The following is an 18,700-nucleotide window of genomic DNA, read 5'->3' as shown; positions in this document are numbered from 1 at the left end:
GATGCTGTTAATTTTAAACCAAATCAAATGCTTTAAAAAAGGGTTAGGGTTAAAATTTTACCTATTCTTGAAAAGTGACATAACCACATGAAGTGCACCCACAAGCACTTGAAAGATGATAACCTGCAGAATGATTCCGTAATGTGATGGGAGCAAACTTGTAAAATTAAATGTTGAGCAAGCAGTCTTATTGGCTGCAGAATCAGCAGAGGCCAATCAGCTTGTGTCATGTAGTAAATGATGTGAATGCTAGCAGATTGCATGTAAAAGACCTATGAGCCTGTGCCATCTAGAGTCTCATGATGGAACTGTTTGTTTGCATAAATTATTCACCTTATTAATGCTTGGTTGTTGTTGTTGTTTTTTTTTTGTTTTTTTTTACAGAAACATTTGACCATTAAACTTTCAAAACGTTTCTGTATTTTATAGATTTTTTTATTTTATATGTGAGTGTGTATAAATGTCTAAAAACAATAAAATACCAAAGTAAAATAAGGTAAAATATTATTAATAATTGTGATCATCATCATAATGTATATTTGTATAGTTATAGTCTATTGATTATTTAGTAAATAAAATTTAAAAAAATAAACCCTTTTTTTTTTTTTTTTACTTCAGTCCATTTTAAATCCTGGTGCACCTGGTGCTCAAGTATTTTTTCCCTTCTGTCACAGATTTGTTCTCCGGTCAGCTGCGCAGTTCCTTACACTGTTCAGTCTGCTCCCATTACTCCAACACCTTTGATGTGTTTTCCCCATCCCAAAGGTAACACTCTCAGGCCCTGTCCTCACCTTCTGGTGTTGTGCAGATGATGTGTCATCATTTTTGTTTGTGCGTGTATTGCAGAAGAGTGATTATGGACGAACTGTCACACTGAGAGAGTGTCTAGACCTCTTTTCACAAGAGGAAAAACTTGATAAAGAAAACTCACCGGTGAGTGAAAAGCATTGCTTGCATTTAAAATGGGAACTTCTGCTGATACCCACGGATGTGTATGTTTCTTAGATGTGTGAGCGGTGTAACCGTCGCACTGAGAGCACAAAAAGACTGACCATCCAAAGGTTCTCTAGAATCCTCGTAATGCGTATCCTTTTCAGTTGGTCAAAGCTGAGTTGATCAAATGGTGATTATCGATGGTGTGAAGCAGTACGTGTAAGGTCTTGTGACCAAGTACATGCTTTACAAAAGGTACATAGACTTAACTTGCCATCTCAGACTTAAATCGATTTACCATGTCAAGGTACTCCATCTCAAAGAGCACAGTGCCAGTTTCCTTCCCCCTAAATGGGCTGGATTTAGGGCCATTTGGACCTGTTGACTGCGGTGAGCTCTTAATATCTGAATAACTATCATACACATTATAAATTTTGATTATTGTTATGTGCAGAGGTGTATGAAATATTACTGAATGTTTGCTTTCAGGTCCAGTGCTGTACGATCTTTATGCAGTATGCAATCATTCTGGCACAGTAAATATGGGACACTACACGGCTGCATGTCGGGGGGAGGAGGGCTGGTGCTACTATAATGACTCATGGTGGGTGCAGCTTTTTGTCTGACCTATTTTATACAATAAAATAATGGTATTTAAAGGCCAGTTTTCTCACACGACGTACAAGAATAATAATTTGTTCCTATTAGAGATAATATAGAATTTTTTATCTTTGTTTGATGACTTTAGAATTTATCGTAATAAAGAAATAATATTTAATTTAGTTCAGCAGAGGAAAATTTAAACATTAATGCTCTGTTTCTTTTACAGTGTTGCTGAAATAACAGAGGAGAAGCTTCAGTCCAATCAGGCATATGTTCTCTTCTATGAGCTCAAAAGCCTCAATGTCACCAGAAAATGAGGGCAGAGAATGTATTTTGTTATGAGAGACTTCAGTGATTATTTGGCAAATTTCAGATACCACAGAAAAAAGTTGCACTGTGATGTTGGGAGAAAGTGAATGAGCTTGAAAACTGGTCATTTTACATAATTGTTAAATTTCATTGTAAATTCATGCTACTGAGGTATTTTTGCTACACTAAACAATGTGATTTATTAACTTAATGCACTCAGGAAAGCACATTCTTTTAGAAAAAAAAAAACGCCTGTTATTAAAAAATAAGTAAATAAAAAATCTGTAGATATGTAAGGACTATTTTTTCTGCATTTTTTTATTCTTAATGTAATTTAAACTTGAAATTTGCTGTAATGTGTTTTACTTAAGAGTGGAAAAACAGGGCTGAATTAACAGGGTAATTAATGCAGATGGTGGATTATATAAAACCTTTGTCTGACTGTGCAAGCACATGACCATTGTATATTATGTCTGGCTTTACACATATGAGGATCTCCATCATATAAAATCTCTTATGTTTCTGTTATGGAATGACATGAAAAATAATGTGCCATAAATGAATGCCCAATCCCTCCACTTTAAATCTTTTTGATCTAGTGTTAAATTTGATATTTAGGTTTAACACTAATCCAGTGTATGTAAAAAGAACAACAAAAAAAACCCAACTTTTTAATGTTTGCTTTAGTTTAGATGTAGAGGGATTTGTAGGTAGTGTAACCCACATTTAATTTACTTTAATAAATTAATATTTTATACATATGACTCCAGTTCACTTATTTCAGTTCACCCTGATACTGCATTAAAGAAATATGTTATTGCAGATCTGAGATTAGATAGATAGATAGATCGATAGATAGATAGATTGATTGACTGACTGATTAAGATGACAGAAGTCCCTTATGCTCGCCAGTGCTGCATTTATTGGATCAAAAATAGTTAAAACTGTAATATTGTGAATTATTATTACAAATTTAAAATAACTTTTTTATAATTATATATTTTAAAATGTAATTTTAGCATAGGCCTATTATAATGACACTGAAGAATGCCAAATTCAGCTTTTCCATCACAGTAATAAATTAAATTTTTTCAAATATATTAAAATAGAAAACATTTCTTTTAAATTGAAAAAAAAAATTCACAATATTATTTATTATTTTTAATCAAATAAATGCAGCCTTGGAACACATCTTAATTTTCCCCTCGGTAGTGTATCAATGCTAATGATTATGAATGATATAAAATGTATAAATTACTTTATTTTAATATAACAAAAATATTAATTGAACGGATCAATCATTCAGTGTTGTATGTACACTTTACTTTTTGGTGGCTTATTGCTTTATAGAGCAAACACCGCCATCTGCTGGGCTGATGTGAAACCTCAAACTTCTCAGCGCAGCCTTCTCCCCCCTCTTTGTCCGCAATGGTTTAACCCGTTGCCTAGGCGCTCGGTCCAAGCTACTGCGAGCAGCTGCAACAAAACACTAGGTAGGCCTCAGGAGATACGACACTCTACTGTTGCATCAATATTTGCAAACATACAGACATCATTAACTGTTTCAAATCGATTCTGAAGGACAACGACAATCGTAATTTGTTTTATTTTTTACAGGCGTCTGCTGGATATGAAAAGAAGCTCATGCATAATACATGCGAACTAGCCCGTTAGCCAAAGTTAGTGGACTGGATTGTGTTAAGGTTTGGAAACTTTATATTGCAGAAAAAAAATCTAGTATAGCCCGAAGAAACATTATTTTTGTCAAATACACCCGTGACTGCAGATAAATTATGAATATGTGATAGAAACATTTGATGACGGATGATAATGGATTATGCAGAAGATCAAGTGTATGTCATTTGTTACAGTTGCAGTGTTATTAGTATATAAAGGTTGTTGCTTAAGCTGTATTGTCTTCCATTTAAAGGCATGCAGACTTCTGTAACACGGCGAGTTGTGTTTTATGCTTTTCTTGTTTTGTAATAAAGTGATGATTAGGTCAGAGACTGCCATGGGCGGAGGCAAATGCTGGAAACCACAATCTAAACTTTGTTCCCATAAAAACTCTTGGCTAATTTGCAAGTGATGTACGGACTCCTGTTGAGCTGTAGTCGGCCATGGAAAAAAGAGAGGTATGGTGTCGTCTTTTTTATATTTATAAATATGACATATGCATTAGGGCTGAACGATTTTGGAAAATAATCTAATTGCGATTTTTTTTTTACCAATATTGCGATTGCGATTTAATATGCAATTTTTTTTTTAAAAGCTCTTTATGTTCTGTATTATTCAACAAAGACAAGCTATAAATCATTGTATAGTATGACCAACACAATATTATATAGATTAAACATAAATGTTCTTTTCTGTAGGCCAGGCCTATATGTTACGATGAAATTAGGTGATGCATGAATTGATATGAATGACATTTTTATTTAACAACTACAATCACAGTATATTGACTGATGTGACAACTGTAGCGTCCGGTATAGACACGGTGAGTGAAGCCGAGAGCAAGATATGCCTCGTCATATTTTCTGCATTTAGCTTTTGAATGGCCAGCACCTGCCTGGGTCTGTGCGACTTCATCTATGGCTTTTCTCTTCGCTTTCACAAACCGATCCATCTCCCATTCTAAGTTACGTCCTTTGGCTGTTTACTTATTTCTTTTCTTTTTCTGCTGATGGCCCGCGCTCGTCTTGAAGCTGCGCTGCTTAGACCGATAGGTGTGTGTCATCAAAGTACTGCCAGAGCTATAAGAGAGCGTGGACGTCTCCTTATGCTTTCTCTCGCTCGCCGTACTTTGATGTCATACACCGATCTGATCTTCAAGTCGAACACACCTCTTTACTCTCGCCTGTAACGTGACCGTGTAATCGCAGCCTCTGCGATCGAAAAATCGAAATTTTTCATATCGCGATATTATCGCAAATGCAATTAATCGTTCAGCCCTAATATGCATTAAAGGTTAGTTCATGGAGATCATGTAATTTGCTTGTAATGGTAATTATTTTGTCAGACAATTTGACAAAAAAAGACTTGTTGCTTCACTACACAGGGGATGGTGTTTTTCATTTCAACAGGTGTAATAATCTGTACTTTATTAATGCATCTAATGAAATAACTTTATGACAGTAATTCTCAATCTTTTGTAACCTCAAGTTCCTACACACAATATTTCTTCTTGTATCTCTGCTTAAATTATGTTACAGAAAGTTTCAACTTTTTGACTCTAAGGCCCCCATTTGTCCACGACAATATTCGAAGGCCGCCCATGTAGGCTCTGCTGTAATAACAAAGCTGCTTGTTTTTTAATTACACTGTTGATATAGAATTACTATAAATTCAAATTATTTTAAATTATATTAAAAATACAAAATGATAACAACAAAAATAGAATGCCAGCTTTCATCTTGATTTACAGTTGTTTTATCTTATTTAAAATCTTGTTTTGTCTCATTTTAAATCATCGTAAGCATCTTGTGGTCCCCTTGGTAGTTTGCTGAGGTTTGCAGTGGTTGAGAACTGCTGATCTATATGCAGAATACAAATGTTAATCAAATTGAATTTCTTTAGAATCATTCTAAAACATTTTGCAGCACCTTTAAAAGTTTAAAGGCCTCCTAGTAGGTCCTGACCCCCCATTTAAGAAACACTGCTTAATGAGACAGTATAGTGAGATATTAGGCACCTTTTGAGTTATACTTAACACCAAGCAATTAGATGTGCTGTTGACAGGGTGACAGAGTGCTGAAGACGGTGTCGGGTAACCCAGGCCTCATCAAGAAAAAAGAAGGCTCATTGTTTTGTTTCGTTCTAAGGAGAAGGAGCTGGACGAGCTCACCCTCCGCTTGCAGAGGGACGGTGTGTCCCCTGAGGCTTCAGTAGAGGAGCGTGAGCTGCACCTGTGGCATTTGCTCCAGCGCAGTGAGGGCAGCCTGAGCGCAGCCACTGAAGTCCTGCAGACTTTACGGACACAGCAGGCCAGCGAGATGAGAGAGGTGAGCCAGCAGATGATCCACCCACCCTAAAGAATAGCTAATGATGGTCTGCATCATCAGCACTGTAACATGACGAGACTGTTTCCTGACTAAAACAAACTGCTTCTGTAGCTAATGCTTCTGCTGTGTTGTGTGGTTGTTTGATGGGTTTTTTCAAGGTGGAAAATTACGTGGAGCATATTCGAAACATGCTGGAGGAGCGGGAATCTCTTACAGCGGAGTACGAACGGGACAGTGAACAGCTCCGTGCTGAGCTCGCTCTAATGAAACACCAACAGGGTGAGTTTTAACATACTTATAAAAAAAAAAAAGATTGTGGTCTAAGTTTGGTCAGTGAGTAGTTTGGTTGCATGCTACTTATACTGTTTCCACATTGTGCATACTTGTGTACTAAATATAAGTATGCATACAGCATTCTGCAGTGTGCACAGTATGTAAATATTCTGTATGCATAGAACTTATAGATCAGCTATTACATTTGTCAAATGTACAGTATATTATAGAGCATGCTGTGTAGAATACTGTATCCCACAATGCAATGTGCTTGGCTGGACCTGGACCTGGAAGTAATATCAGCCATAATTTTCTTGATCTGACAACCAAGACTTAAAGTGTTTTTACCAGTGTTATTTTAATATTATTTGCATACTATTATAGTGTTTTTTATTTTTATATTTTCATTTTAACTTAAGTTTGTTTTAATAATTTTAAGTTCTTTTGTCATTTTTATAATTTTTTTCACATTTATATTTTCTCATTTAGTTTTTTATATTTCTATTTATTTGATTTATTTATTTTTATTTCAGTTTTAGTTTTTTTTAGTACTTCAACTTCAACAAGGCCTGTTCACACCAAGAACAATAACTATAAAGATAACTATAACAATAACTACAGCATATTGGTGTCCTACACCAACAGACATTAATGTTCTGAATATTTAACATGCTGCTGTAATGTTGTCTGTTGCTTTAAATGCTTAAGCTCTTTAAAATCTGTGGATTCTGATTGGCTGTGAATGTTTTTGTTGTTCATCAGCTGGAAAAAAAAATCATTGTTCCTTTGTGTCATTATCGTTATAGTTGTGGTGTGCACTTCCCTATTCTCTCCAAAATTAGAATGGTTATTATAGTTATCGTTATAGTTATCATCTTTGTCGGAAACAGGCCTTTGAACTTACTTTATTTCAGTTAGTTGCCAAGGCAACATTTCTCATTTTCATTTAAGTTTAAGTTTTTCATTGTATTTTTAAAGTTTTTTTTATTTGAGCTTTATTTCAATTAACTTTTTTTCAATTTAATTTAATTTAAAAATAACAATTTATATACAGAATTGGATTAAAAATGCAAAATAACTATTTCTGAGGTGATAAAAAATAGTTTGCAGTATTTAGTGCATACTACACTGTATACAGTAAGTAGTACTCTAGTATTCAGTGCAGAACATAGCTCTTGCATTCTGCACAATGTCCTTATAGTCTAGGAAGTGGTCTTTATTCATGTTTTATGTGTCAGACTCCCAGTGTAAGGAGGTGGTGGAGATGCTGGAGCAGGAGGGTCTAGCAGAGATCAGCCAGAGCAGTGCCAGTGAGCAGGTGGCCTATCTGCTGGTGGAGAGAGTCACTCTGATGGAGAGACTGGAGGCTGCGGAAAGAAAACTGGACACCCAGACCCTCACCGGCAACCTCAGAGAGGTGCATCTTCAGGTACTATGAGAAATACAACCTCATTTCAGTAATAGCTTTCATAAAGTTGTAGGTCAACAGGTAGACCGTTATACTATCTCAATTTTATTTATACAGAAAATGCTGTGCCTATAGCAACATTCCCCTACTGATAATCTATACCTTGAATGCACTTTGGATTAAAGCATCTGCCAAATGCATAAAATGTACATATTAACATGATAATATTGAATATGAAATATATGTGTTAAAAATGTGGAGCCTTCTCCTAGTAATACCTCAGTTGTGGCTCATTAGTTTTATGGTCTTTTTAATATCTCCTCTCTTATGGAAATCAGGAAGAGCTGGATCATATGCGTCACACATTGGAAGAGGACCTCAGGCAGCAAAAGGAAAACATGAATAAGGTGAGAAGATCTCAGAGTGTCTCATGAACAGGAAGCAACTTCGAAAGCAGCGTGCTGAAGTCAAATCCCATTTATCTATATTTAAGTTTTTCATTGTCCATCTCTTAATATGTTCTGCATCATAATTTCTCCTGATTCTTTGTCCCTCCCTAAATGGACAGGAATCATCAGTTCAGAGTCCTTGGAGGAAGTTCTTTGGTGTGCGCAAGGCTACACTAAGAGCACAGAACCTTCCTGTACGTTTCGATTGGACTCATAAAAAAGGCATGACAGAAGTGTAAATCAAGAGAGGTGGAACCTTTCTGTATTGTCCTTGAGAGGATGATCCACTTAAAGCAGATTAGGGCAGCTCCGTGGTCACCTCATGAAATAATGCATGCCTTGGTTGAACACAATGCAGAGAATAACAATATCCTCTCACATTCTGAGCTTAGCATGATCACATTAACTTCTCTTATTTTCACTCTGGACCCTAACATCACTATGGATCCTTTGATTCAGGGTGGTTACTAACCAGTGTTAGTATAGTTGTCTCTGATGGTTATAAGGGAGCAGGTGCATATTAAACTCTGTTCACACTGGAACATGATCCACATTCAGCTTCACCTGTGGCTCATGCATGTTAAAAACGCATGAATGCTGACATGCTCCTTGCTTATCCACAGAGTAAAACCGGGTTTACATCTCACTGAAAACTCTGTCCTCTGTAGGACCACAGTGAAGAGTTCAACAGAGAATGCACAGTGTGCCAGAGGCTGGAGAGGGATCTGGAAGAGGCATCGAGTCGTCTTGCTATGGCACATAAAGAGATTCGCCACCTGACGGATGAACTAGATCTCGCTCGTAAGGTCCAAAACGTGTGTGGTAAGTAAATTCAGCATTCAGCTTAAAAAAGCCCTAACGGTAATTATTAATGATGCTGTGATAGTATCGATAAGCTGATGAGAATTATTTTCATGTTATGGCTGATAACTGATAAATGACTGATATTGAAAATTCTATAATATACTTCTATGAAGTATTGAATGAATGGTATTGTATGTATATATTTTTTGAAGTATCTTATGCTCACAAAGGATGCATTTATTTGATCTAAAATACAGTAAAACAGTAACATTGTTTTACTGTAGTATTATTACAATATGAAATTACTGTTTTCTATTTGAGTATTTTTTTTTAATTAAATTTATATCTGTGGTGACAAAGCTGAATTTTCAGCAGCAATTACTTCAGTCTTCAGTGTCACATGATCCTTCAGAAATCATTCTAATATGCTGATTTGGTGATCAACTTTTATTATTATTATTATTATTATTATTAATATTGAAGGCAGTGTTATTGATAGACACTACATTTTTTAAATTTTTAGGATTCTTTGAATAGAAAGTTCAAAAGCTTTTATTTGGAATAGAAATCTTTTGTAACATTACACCTCTTTACTGTCATTTTTGATCAATTTACTCTGTCCTTGCTATATGAAATTACTAATTTCTTTCAAAACTGACCCCAAATGTTTGAACAGTAGTTTAAATAAAAAAACAATAAAAATTAAAATCAGTACTTTGTAATTGCTACATGTGAATTTGGGGATCAAAACATTATAATGTGCTGTAAGAAAAGTGGATATTCATTTTGAGATTTGTTAAAGATTGCATTTGTGTTAATTCTTTTTAAAGATTAACTTTTAAATTAGTGTTAGATGACAGTAATGGTAATATAATCTGAATGTGAAAATATAAGTGATGAGTATGAACAGTTAAATATTGAATATTAACTGATGCCAATAAATTAAAAAACAACCAATATGTTTCCATTATGTTGTGCATCTCTAGTAATTATTATGTTTTTATATGCAACTAGACTAGCTATTTTCACCTTTTACATGACCAAGCATCACTTATGTCATCTTTAAAAAATGTAAAAATCTAGTTTTAAATATTTGTTTGCAATTTTGCCTTAGCGCTTAATGTAAACTCAAAACAAAATTTAAATTTCAGTACCTGACCTGCAGAAAACTGGGGAGGAAGTGGAGCAGTTGAAACAGGAAGTGGACAAGCTTAAACAGTGTGGTGAGATTGTGTCTGATACTGCAGCAAGATATCACGTGTCTCTTTAAAAACTAATCATATTTGCTCATGGTTTACGACAATATTCAAATTTATTTATAAAACACTTAAAAAATTACAGTGTAGACAAAGAGCTGTAAATAAAGACCGAACAAACCAGACAAAACATAAAAAACATTTCAAATGATGTGTTCTGGTTGTAATCCACATGTTGGACAGATATGGTGGAGCTGCAGAAGGCCAAGGAACACAATGAAAGACTGGATAGTGAGATTCGTGTGCTGAGGGATAGAGTTCGTTCCCTGGACACAGAGAGGAGGACTCTTCTTAAACTGGCAAGAATAATTTTTTTTGAACTGCCACTACCTTATCAGATAGCAAAGCATTCTTTTATTTCAAAGCAGTCTTATTTGCAAACAGATAAATTATATAATTTGCCATTTTGGGTGTGCCACAGGTTGAACAATCAAAGCTGAACTTGGATCAAGGGATCAGCGTACCTTTAGAACACAATAAAATACACTCTACACAGGTAGATATTCATACTATTACGGTCTTAAAAGCACTAGTTTGCATATATTACATGACACAGGTAATTTAATATTTGAATAGTTTCCTTTGAGAGCCTTCCGAATGCTTTTTTGTCAGGGTGTTGGGAATAATGTCAATCCTGATCCATCACTGGATGTAGAGGATGAGATACTCCACAAAAGGTGAAGCTTTGTCTTCTTTTATAGTACTAAAAGTTCTACATGTCATTGCTTCCACTCTTTAAAGATGCTGATATGGCAGTTTTATGATGGCAGGTGTCAGAGAGTGTCTGAAGATAAGGACAGTCGTCTGCGAGAGCTGGAGAGGAGGTTGCAGAAGCAGCAGCGTGAGCATGAGGAGCTGGTGGAGAGGAATGAGGAGCTGGAGGCGCTGCTGGGGGAGGCGCAGAATGCAGCGAAAGAGGAGCGGGATAAAAATTAAAATCAGTACTTTGTAATTGCTACATGTGAATTTGGGGATCAAAACATTATAATGTGCTGTAAGAAAAGTGGATATTCATTTTGAGATTTGTTAAAGATTGCATTTGTGTTAATTCTTTTTAAAGATTAACTTTTAAATTAGTGTTAGATGACAGTAATGGTAATATAATCTGAATGTGAAAATATAAGTGATGAGTATGAACAGTTAAATATTGAATATTAACTGATGCCAATAAATTAAAAAACAACCAATATGTTTCCATTATGTTGTGCATCTCTAGTAATTATTATGTTTTTATATGCAACTAGACTAGCTATTTTCACCTTTTACATGACCAAGCATCACTTATGTCATCTTTAAAAAATGTAAAAATCTAGTTTAAAATATTTGTTTGCAATTTTGCCTTAGCGCTTAATGTAAACTCAAAACAAAATTTAAATTTCAGTACCTGACCTGTAGAAAACTGGGGAGGAAGTGGAGCAGTTGAAACAGGAAGTGGACAAGCTTAAACAGGGTGGTGAGATTGTGTCTGATACTGCAGCAAGATATCACGTGTCTCTTTAAAAACTAATCATATTTGCTCATGGTTTACGACAATATTCAAATTTATTTATAAAACACTTAAAAAATTACAGTGTAGACAAAGAGCTGTAAATAAAGACCGAACAAACCAGACAAAACATAAAAAACATTTCAAATGATGTGTTCTGGTTGTAATCCACATGTTGGACAGATATGGTGGAGCTGCAGAAGGCCAAGGAACGCAATGAAAGACTGGATAGTGAGATTTGTGTTCTAAGGGATAGAGTTCGCTCCTTGGACACAGAGAGGAGGACTCTTCTTAAACTGGCAAGAATAATTTTTTTTGAACTGCCACTACCTTATCAGATAGCAAAGCATTCTTTTATTTCAAAGCAGTCTTATTTGCAAACAGATAAATTATATAATTTGCCATTTTGGGTGTGCCACAGGTTGAACAATCAAAGCTGCACTCAGATCAAGGGATCAAAGTGACATTAGAGCACAATAAAAGAAATTCTACACAGGTACATATACATTACACACTATTAAAATCTCCTAAAGGGTTATATATTTGCATATGCATATATTATATACACAAGTATTTTAATATTTGTATAGTTTCATCTGAAAGCACTTTACAGATGTTTTTTTTGTCAGGGTGTTGGGAATAACGTCAATCCTGATCCATCACTGGATGCAGAGGATGAGACACTCCACAAAAGGTGAAGCTTTGTCTTCTTTTATCGTACTTAAAGTTGTACATGCCATTGATTTAAAGATGCTGATATGGCAGTTGGGTGTCGGCAGGTGTCGGAGAGAGTCTGAAGATAAGGACAGCCGTCTGCGAGAGCTGGAGAGGAGGTTGCAGAAGCAGCAGCGGGAACACGAGGAGCTGGTGGAGCGCAATGAAGAGCTGGAGGCGCTGCTGGGAGAGGCGCAGAACACAGTGAAAAAGGAGCGGGAACGTCATGAGTGTGTGATAGAGGGGTTACAGAGAAAGGTGTGTTTTTAGCCATCGACGTGGGGCTGAACTTGATAAGTAACCACCTGAATGTTGACAGTGACTCTGATTTTGGTTCTAGATTAAAAGTATTGAGGAAGAACTGAGTAAGAGAAATAGTAAGAAACCTGAGAAGAAAAATGAAGATCAGGTTCGTGGGACTGAGTCTGAGGTAAAGGTTAAGACAATGTGAAAAAGCCCCTTATTCGTACCCTCTGATTTTGTGGTAGGAGAAATGATATTTTCATGATCTTTTAATCCAAAGCTTAGCGAGAGTGTTCAAGAAAGACTTAAGTTCCTCGAGGGTCGACTTGCTGAAGAAAAAGGTTGGAGGAAACAGCTGGAGGTGGATCTGTCTGTAGCCAAAGCTGCTCTCAAAACGGAAAAAGAGGTAATGTCATTGTCACACATGACTAATCATAAAATAGACATTTAAAAGTCCTGGAAAGTTATTCATATTGCACTATGAATTTGTTTAGTAGAATTATAATAAAGTGATCTGAAACCATAAATGCCACATGGTTATTTTGAGGACAGGTCATGCAAAGAGACCATGAGGAGCTGAAGAAATTACGTGTGGAGGTCCAGAGACTAGAGGTAGAATGTCGACAAGGGAAGACACTTAACAAGAACCTCACGCAGATTAAAGGAGAAAAAGGAATTTTGGAAGAGAAGGTAATAAAAATTAAGGTCATTAAGTTATAGGGTTATATCGCAAAGAATGCAATCCATTTGTTGTTAGGATGCTGAGATATACTTCCTGTAGCTTGCAAATACTCACTGAGGCTATGTTTGTACTCTGCAGGTGGCCCAGTTGGAGCGTGCTCAGACACGACTCCAGGACAACCTGACACTTCAGACAGAGAACAGCCGGGCCGAAGAGGACCTGAGAGACAGCAGGGGACAGGTGGCAGAGCTTAATTCTATGGTGGACAAGCTGAGAACAGAACTGACTCGACTGGAGAAGGAGCACAACGCTCTAAGGTAAGACACCCTTTCACAGATGCATCACTATTTTCCTGCTTTTTCGTCTCTGTATGACAGTGTTTTTTGTTCAATGTAGCTGACATTATCCCATCTTCAATAGAAGCGCCTTGTCTCTGTAGAAAGCATGTCGTAAGATGTTCCGTGTCTATGTGTTAGGGATGAGCTGATGGAGAAGCGCGGGCATGTGATGCAGCTACAGAAGGAGCTCAGTGAGAAAGCCCACGAGAGGCTTGAGACTGACGGTGAGAGGGAGAGACTCAGTCTGGAGCTCCTGCATGTGAAACAGCAGCTCCAGTATGCTAGAGAGCAGATACCCAAAGCATCACAGGAGCACATGGCCAACCACAATCCCGCTGCAGAGGATGATGGGCTTTGTCAGGTAGGATTCCTTTATAAGGTGTTTCTTTCAATTATGCTTGGTTGGCCCTGTGGATTTTTAGGGGCAGTGTAGCCTGATATTTTAAAGATCTAGGCTGGTGAAATACCATTATATCTAAATGACCACGTTCCTGAATACTTTTTACATTACTGTTCAACAGTTTGTGGTTAAGATTTATTTTTATGTTTTTGAAAAGAGTCTCTTAAGATCACCAAGGCTGCATTAATTTGATAAAAAATACAGTAAAATATTTTTTAAAACGTGATTTTTTTTTTCTGTGATGGCAAAGCTGAATTTTCAGCATCACTCCTCCAGTCTTCAGTGTCACATGATTCTTCAGAAATCATTCTAATATGCTGATTTGGTCATCAAGAAACATTTCTCCTTATCAATATTGAAATCAATTGTGTTGCTTAATATTTTTGTGGAAACTGTTTTTGTACATACATTACAAAATAGAAAGTTCAAAACAACAGCATTTATTTAAAATAGAAATCTTTTGTAACATTATAAATGTATTTACTGTTTCTTTTGATCAATTTAATTTGTCTTTGTTCTGGTTCTCATTCTTGTCTAATTCATGTTCTGAAATGAGGAGGCAAAGTCATTATTTTTTCCCCTTTTTTTCTCGTGTTGTTTTTAATGTTTTTAATTCAATGCAAATTCATGTATCAACTTAATGTTGAAATTTTTCAAGTTAAATAAACATTGCATACACTTCACATAAACATAAAAATAAAATTCTATTTTCTGTTTCTTACATTTACTTTCTATCACGTATATTACGTTCATCAAATTAGAGATATTTAAAGGATAAATATCTCTCCTCAACCACCACCAATTGCTGACCCCAACAACCAATTGCTGACCCCAAACTTTTGAATGGTAGTGTATATGGGGTATTAGGCTGTTTGCTTGGAGTCATGTGTAAACTTTTTGATGTTATGTGCTGCTCCTCTAGCTGGCCAGTGTGAAGTCAGAGATGAGAAAGCTACACTCCACCCTGGAGGAGGAGAGACAGCTGGCCCTGCAGGCCCAGATCAGTGAAGCACAGGCCAAGGCTAAGGTCAGCCCTGCTCTCCAGTCACCCATACACCCACACAAACATATTCACATTCATTTTTACTTTTATTCATGCACAAAACATTCTTAATTTTATTCATGTTATTATAACACAATTGTTTTTTTATGTTCTCCCTGTTTGTCATATATAACGTGACCATTATGTGATTGTCCACAGGCTCAAGACTCACTGCTCCAACAGAAGGGAGAGGAGAACAAACAGCTGAGACAGGACCTGCAGAGAACCCAGCATCTCTTCACTTCTGCTGAGAGAGAGCTGCGCTATGAGAGAGAGAAAAATCTAGACCTTAAGAGACACAGTGCACTCCTAGACCAGGAGAAGATCAAGGTAAAAAAAAAAAACACTTGTGCCGGGTGCCAGAAAGTATTTGGACCCTTAAGTTACACTTAAAATGTATGAATGTTGTTCTGTTGATTTTAATGCTCGGAAACCTTATGTTTCTGCTCCTGATAGCTGTGTGCGGAGCTGAAGCAGGCCCAGGCCAAAGTAGCCCAGCTGGAGGGGAGCGCAACAGGACATGTGGCAGAGCTGGAGAGACTCCAGCAGAGGGTCAGAGATCTGGAGCTGGAGGTGGCCAGAAGCGCTCGGAACCGACAGACTAACAGCAGCTTGATGGAGGAGCTTAATTCCGAGAGAGCACGTGTGATTGCTGCTGACAAGAAGGTGTGTGTTTAGAGCAGATTTGAATTTCTTCAGTAGTATAGCAGTTATGAAGAACTTGTTACTTTAACATCTTTGCAGGTTGTAGAACTGCAGCAGCAACTGAAGAACACACTGCACCAGCTGCGTCTAGAGGAGGCCAGAGCGGGAGAGACCAGCAAACTGGAGAGAGACACCAGAGATTTGTCTGATAACCTGTCTGCCCTCAGAGCCCGACTGCAACAGGAGCAACTACAGAGGTCTGACAGGTCACTGTGTCACAATTAGTGCTCATTTTGGCAGGTGTTTTTTAATTTAGTCCTGTCAAATGTTCTTTTTAGTTATTATCATCTTTAGTCAAGTTTTAGTTGAGTCTGGAAAAAGTCTACGAGTTTTAGTCAATGAAAAAATTGTCATATTATAGTCATGCTGCATAGTGGTTAAACAAATACACACAAAATAGTTGCAATTCTTGTAGAAATATAGAAATCAGTTTTATATAAGGTTATTTTACCTCATTTAGTTAAATTGTCATATGAATGAACACACTCTCTACATTATCAAAACTGGTAAAAGTCAAAAGCTAAAACAGTGAAATGCCTAATATTAATTCCAATAGATTAAATCAATGAAATCCCAAAAATGATATTGATGTTTTGTATTACACTTCAATTTGAGCAGAATATCTCAGTGTATATCACTAAACTCCAACATGCATGTTTATCAATTTTTTCAGGTCATCTGGACATTTTCTGCAGTGTAGAGAGAGTGTGTGCTCATGGTTGCCAGGTTGTGAAGATGATTTAAAACACAGGGCAGAAAATCTTGTTTTTTAAGAGCAAATCTCTGATGGGGGATTTAAACTGGCAAACCCAAACATGAAAACTCTTGGAGGTCTATACTTCTTCTTTTTCTTTTTTTGTTTGTTTGAGAAAGTATAAAGATTTTGCGTTTAGAGAGTTTATATTTTTTAACTACATTTTAGTCTCGTCTTTTTTCGTCAATTATATTGCATGTTGATACAGTGTTTAATATTGTCCGTGTCACCTCGTCTTCGTCTCATCTTGATCATGGGAAAAAGGTTGTCAACAGATATTTTTCATCATAAAAATAACAAAAATGAACTAAATTAACACTAATCACAAGCCAATATACTTGTAGTGGACTTTAAGATGACTTTGTGTTTTCTGACAGGAAATTATTTCAGCAGAAAGATGAGGAACTCCAGCAGCAGGTGCGCTCATTGCGGGCGAAGGAGGCCACTCTGACACGCAGCAACTCAGAGATGTCTCACCGCACACAGGAGCTGGAGATGCGGCTGCAGGTGCTGGAGAGTGAACTTAACACAGCTAGAGAAGAGGTTTGTGGGGTCTCAACTGAATCTGAATTCTGATGAAATGATGGGTCAGTGGAGCTCCTGACCATGAACTACCAATGTGTCCTGCAGCAGAGAAGCAGTCAGAAGAGCTGCCACAGGCTGGAAGAACAGCTGCTGTCTTCCCAGCATGAGTCTGAGAGACTGCAGGAGGAACTGAAGCTGGTCATTCAACAGCTTGACACTAACATCAGGTATCATTCTTTACTGAGTGGACATTGTAGTCTAAAGGCTGGAATACGCTACATGACTTTTATTTAGATTTTTGCCCTGATTTGTAGTCTGGAGGAGTCGATGCTAGTTAAAGAAAGCCAGAGCCAGTTTGGAGATTTTGGGCAGTTGGAGTTGAGAGATTTCACTAGATTAAAAGTACAAATATTAAATGCAGTGTGTTAATATGAAATGGTGAAACTCATGTTCTGCAGGAGATACAACGAGAAACAGTCTCAGCACAAAACCAAGTTGTGCAGAGCTAAACAGATCTTCATGAAGACAGTCACCCAACATGAGCACAGGATCCAGCAGTTAGAGAACGATCTGGCTCTTGCGACAAGTCTCTCAGAGAAAGTGAGTGTTTTCTTATCTGACCTTTAACACTACATGCGTAACTTGCACTTCGTCTTGAGTGTATTACACTATGAGCAGGAGAAGGACTGGATTAGGATTGCAACAGAAGAAAACGACCAGCTCCTCCTGGAGAGGCGAGAACTTCTGCAGCGAATAAGTGAAGCTGAGGAGATGGGAAACAATGGATTAAGGACCGCCACTACCATCCAGCAGAGGTAAAGATCTCATGGCCTCTTCCACATCTATCAGGAAAGCACAGAAGCATGCTAACTATCTCTTTGTCCTGTACTCTCTTAGAGTTAAATTCCTGGAGATGGAAAACAAACAGCTGCAAGAAAAAACTCTAACACTGGCCAATCAGATAGGAATTTTAGATCGCGCATTGAGAAACCTTCAGTCGCTGTGTACTGTTGAGGTACACGTTTATTTAGCAGTTGTTCTTTTTATTAGTATTTAAATAAACATTTTAAATTATTTGATTGTACTGATGTTACAATTTTGTGTGTGTTTCTGTCTTAGGAGGTCAAGAAAATGTTTCCTTCTGGAGCTCATCCTGATAGCCAGCTGCGGACATCAACTCCAAGGTATAATTCAGAAATATCTTTTTTTTTCTGCCTTCCAACTTACTCAATATTTCTGTTCCAAAATCTAGTCCAATCAAAAATACATAATACACAAAATTTGGGGTTATATAATGTCAATTTCACTATTACGAACACTATTACTTAATTTAAGTATTCACTATACACAAGTTTGGGGTCTGTAAGATTTAAAAAAAAAAAGAAATTAATACTTTAATTCAGCATGGATGCATTAAATTGGTCAAAAGTGACAGTAATGATTTTTACTTTAATTTTACAATGATACAAAAGATTTCTATTTCAAACAAATGCTTTTTTAAAACGTTCTATTCATTAAAGAATCCTGAAAAAATGTGTCACGGTTACCACAAAAATATTTTAAACCGCACAACTGTTTTCGACGTTGATAATAATAAGATATCAATATATTAGAATTATTTCTGAAGAATCATGTGACACTGAAGACTAAAGTAATGGCTGCTGAAAATTCAGCTTTGCAATTGCAGGAATATATACTGGATATAAAATATATTTAAAAAGAAAATTGTCATTTTAATACTTAAACAGACTATTACTGTTTTACTCTATTAT

General features: G+C 36.6%; 2 protein-coding genes across 5 annotated transcripts in view; both read left to right on the top strand.

Moving 5' to 3' along the window:
* Positions 1–662: 662 nt before the first annotated feature.
* LOC107712678 (ubiquitin carboxyl-terminal hydrolase 21-like) lies at positions 663–2,054 on the top strand. Of its 3 annotated transcripts, XR_001636815.1 has the most exons (6): positions 663–765; positions 847–933; positions 1,006–1,084; positions 1,216–1,323; positions 1,423–1,537; positions 1,763–2,054. XR_001636815.1 is itself a non-coding variant. In XM_016517989.1 (5 exons), the coding sequence occupies exons 2-5, from the start codon at positions 1,006–1,008 to the stop codon at positions 1,851–1,853; spliced, it is 393 nt and encodes a 130-aa protein (XP_016373475.1). In that variant the 5' UTR covers positions 666–765; positions 847–1,005; the 3' UTR covers positions 1,854–2,054. The 3 variants fall into 3 exon arrangements, 2 of the variants coding, with proteins under 2 accessions (XP_016373475.1, XP_016373476.1); XM_016517989.1 differs by having other exon boundaries at positions 666–765; positions 847–1,084; XM_016517990.1 differs by lacking the exons at positions 663–765; positions 847–933; positions 1,006–1,084 and having other exon boundaries at positions 1,101–1,323.
* A 1,251-nt stretch (positions 2,055–3,305) lies between these two features.
* Positions 3,306–18,700, top strand: part of LOC107712696 (coiled-coil domain-containing protein 30-like) — a 20,473-nt gene continuing 5,078 nt past the window's right edge. Inside the window, exons 1-27 of one of the 2 annotated variants that reach the window (XM_016518018.1) lie at positions 3,306–3,548; positions 3,837–3,980; positions 5,670–5,849; positions 6,008–6,128; positions 7,361–7,551; positions 7,869–7,937; positions 8,648–8,801; positions 9,935–10,006; positions 11,709–11,824; positions 11,947–12,021; positions 12,155–12,219; positions 12,305–12,497; positions 12,580–12,669; positions 12,763–12,888; positions 13,035–13,172; positions 13,303–13,481; positions 13,641–13,863; positions 14,825–14,929; positions 15,104–15,274; positions 15,401–15,610; positions 15,689–15,846; positions 16,781–16,946; positions 17,034–17,155; positions 17,387–17,528; positions 17,607–17,743; positions 17,826–17,943; positions 18,048–18,112. In XM_016518018.1, the coding sequence (XP_016373504.1) occupies positions 3,966–3,980; positions 5,670–5,849; positions 6,008–6,128; positions 7,361–7,551; positions 7,869–7,937; positions 8,648–8,801; positions 9,935–10,006; positions 11,709–11,824; positions 11,947–12,021; positions 12,155–12,219; positions 12,305–12,497; positions 12,580–12,669; positions 12,763–12,888; positions 13,035–13,172; positions 13,303–13,481; positions 13,641–13,863; positions 14,825–14,929; positions 15,104–15,274; positions 15,401–15,610; positions 15,689–15,846; positions 16,781–16,946; positions 17,034–17,155; positions 17,387–17,528; positions 17,607–17,743; positions 17,826–17,943; positions 18,048–18,112 (3,401 nt within the window). In that variant the 5' untranslated portion in view covers positions 3,306–3,548; positions 3,837–3,965. Of the gene's footprint in view, positions 3,549–3,836; positions 3,981–5,669; positions 5,850–6,007; positions 6,129–7,360; positions 7,552–7,868; positions 7,938–8,098; positions 8,174–8,647; positions 8,802–9,934; positions 10,007–10,222; positions 10,339–10,460; positions 10,536–10,651; positions 10,717–11,708; positions 11,825–11,946; positions 12,022–12,154; positions 12,220–12,304; positions 12,498–12,579; positions 12,670–12,762; positions 12,889–13,034; positions 13,173–13,302; positions 13,482–13,640; positions 13,864–14,824; positions 14,930–15,103; positions 15,275–15,400; positions 15,611–15,688; positions 15,847–16,780; positions 16,947–17,033; positions 17,156–17,386; positions 17,529–17,606; positions 17,744–17,825; positions 17,944–18,047; positions 18,113–18,700 lie in introns of both variants that reach the window. The other variant, XM_016518020.1, reaches the window with a different exon arrangement.

Source organism: Sinocyclocheilus rhinocerous, unplaced genomic scaffold (assembly GCF_001515625.1).
Source record: "Sinocyclocheilus rhinocerous isolate Xijiao unplaced genomic scaffold, SAMN03320098_v1.1 scaffold418, whole genome shotgun sequence".
NCBI lineage: Eukaryota > Metazoa > Chordata > Actinopteri > Cypriniformes > Cyprinidae > Sinocyclocheilus > Sinocyclocheilus rhinocerous.
This window is presented reverse-complemented; position numbering and strand designations above follow the sequence as displayed.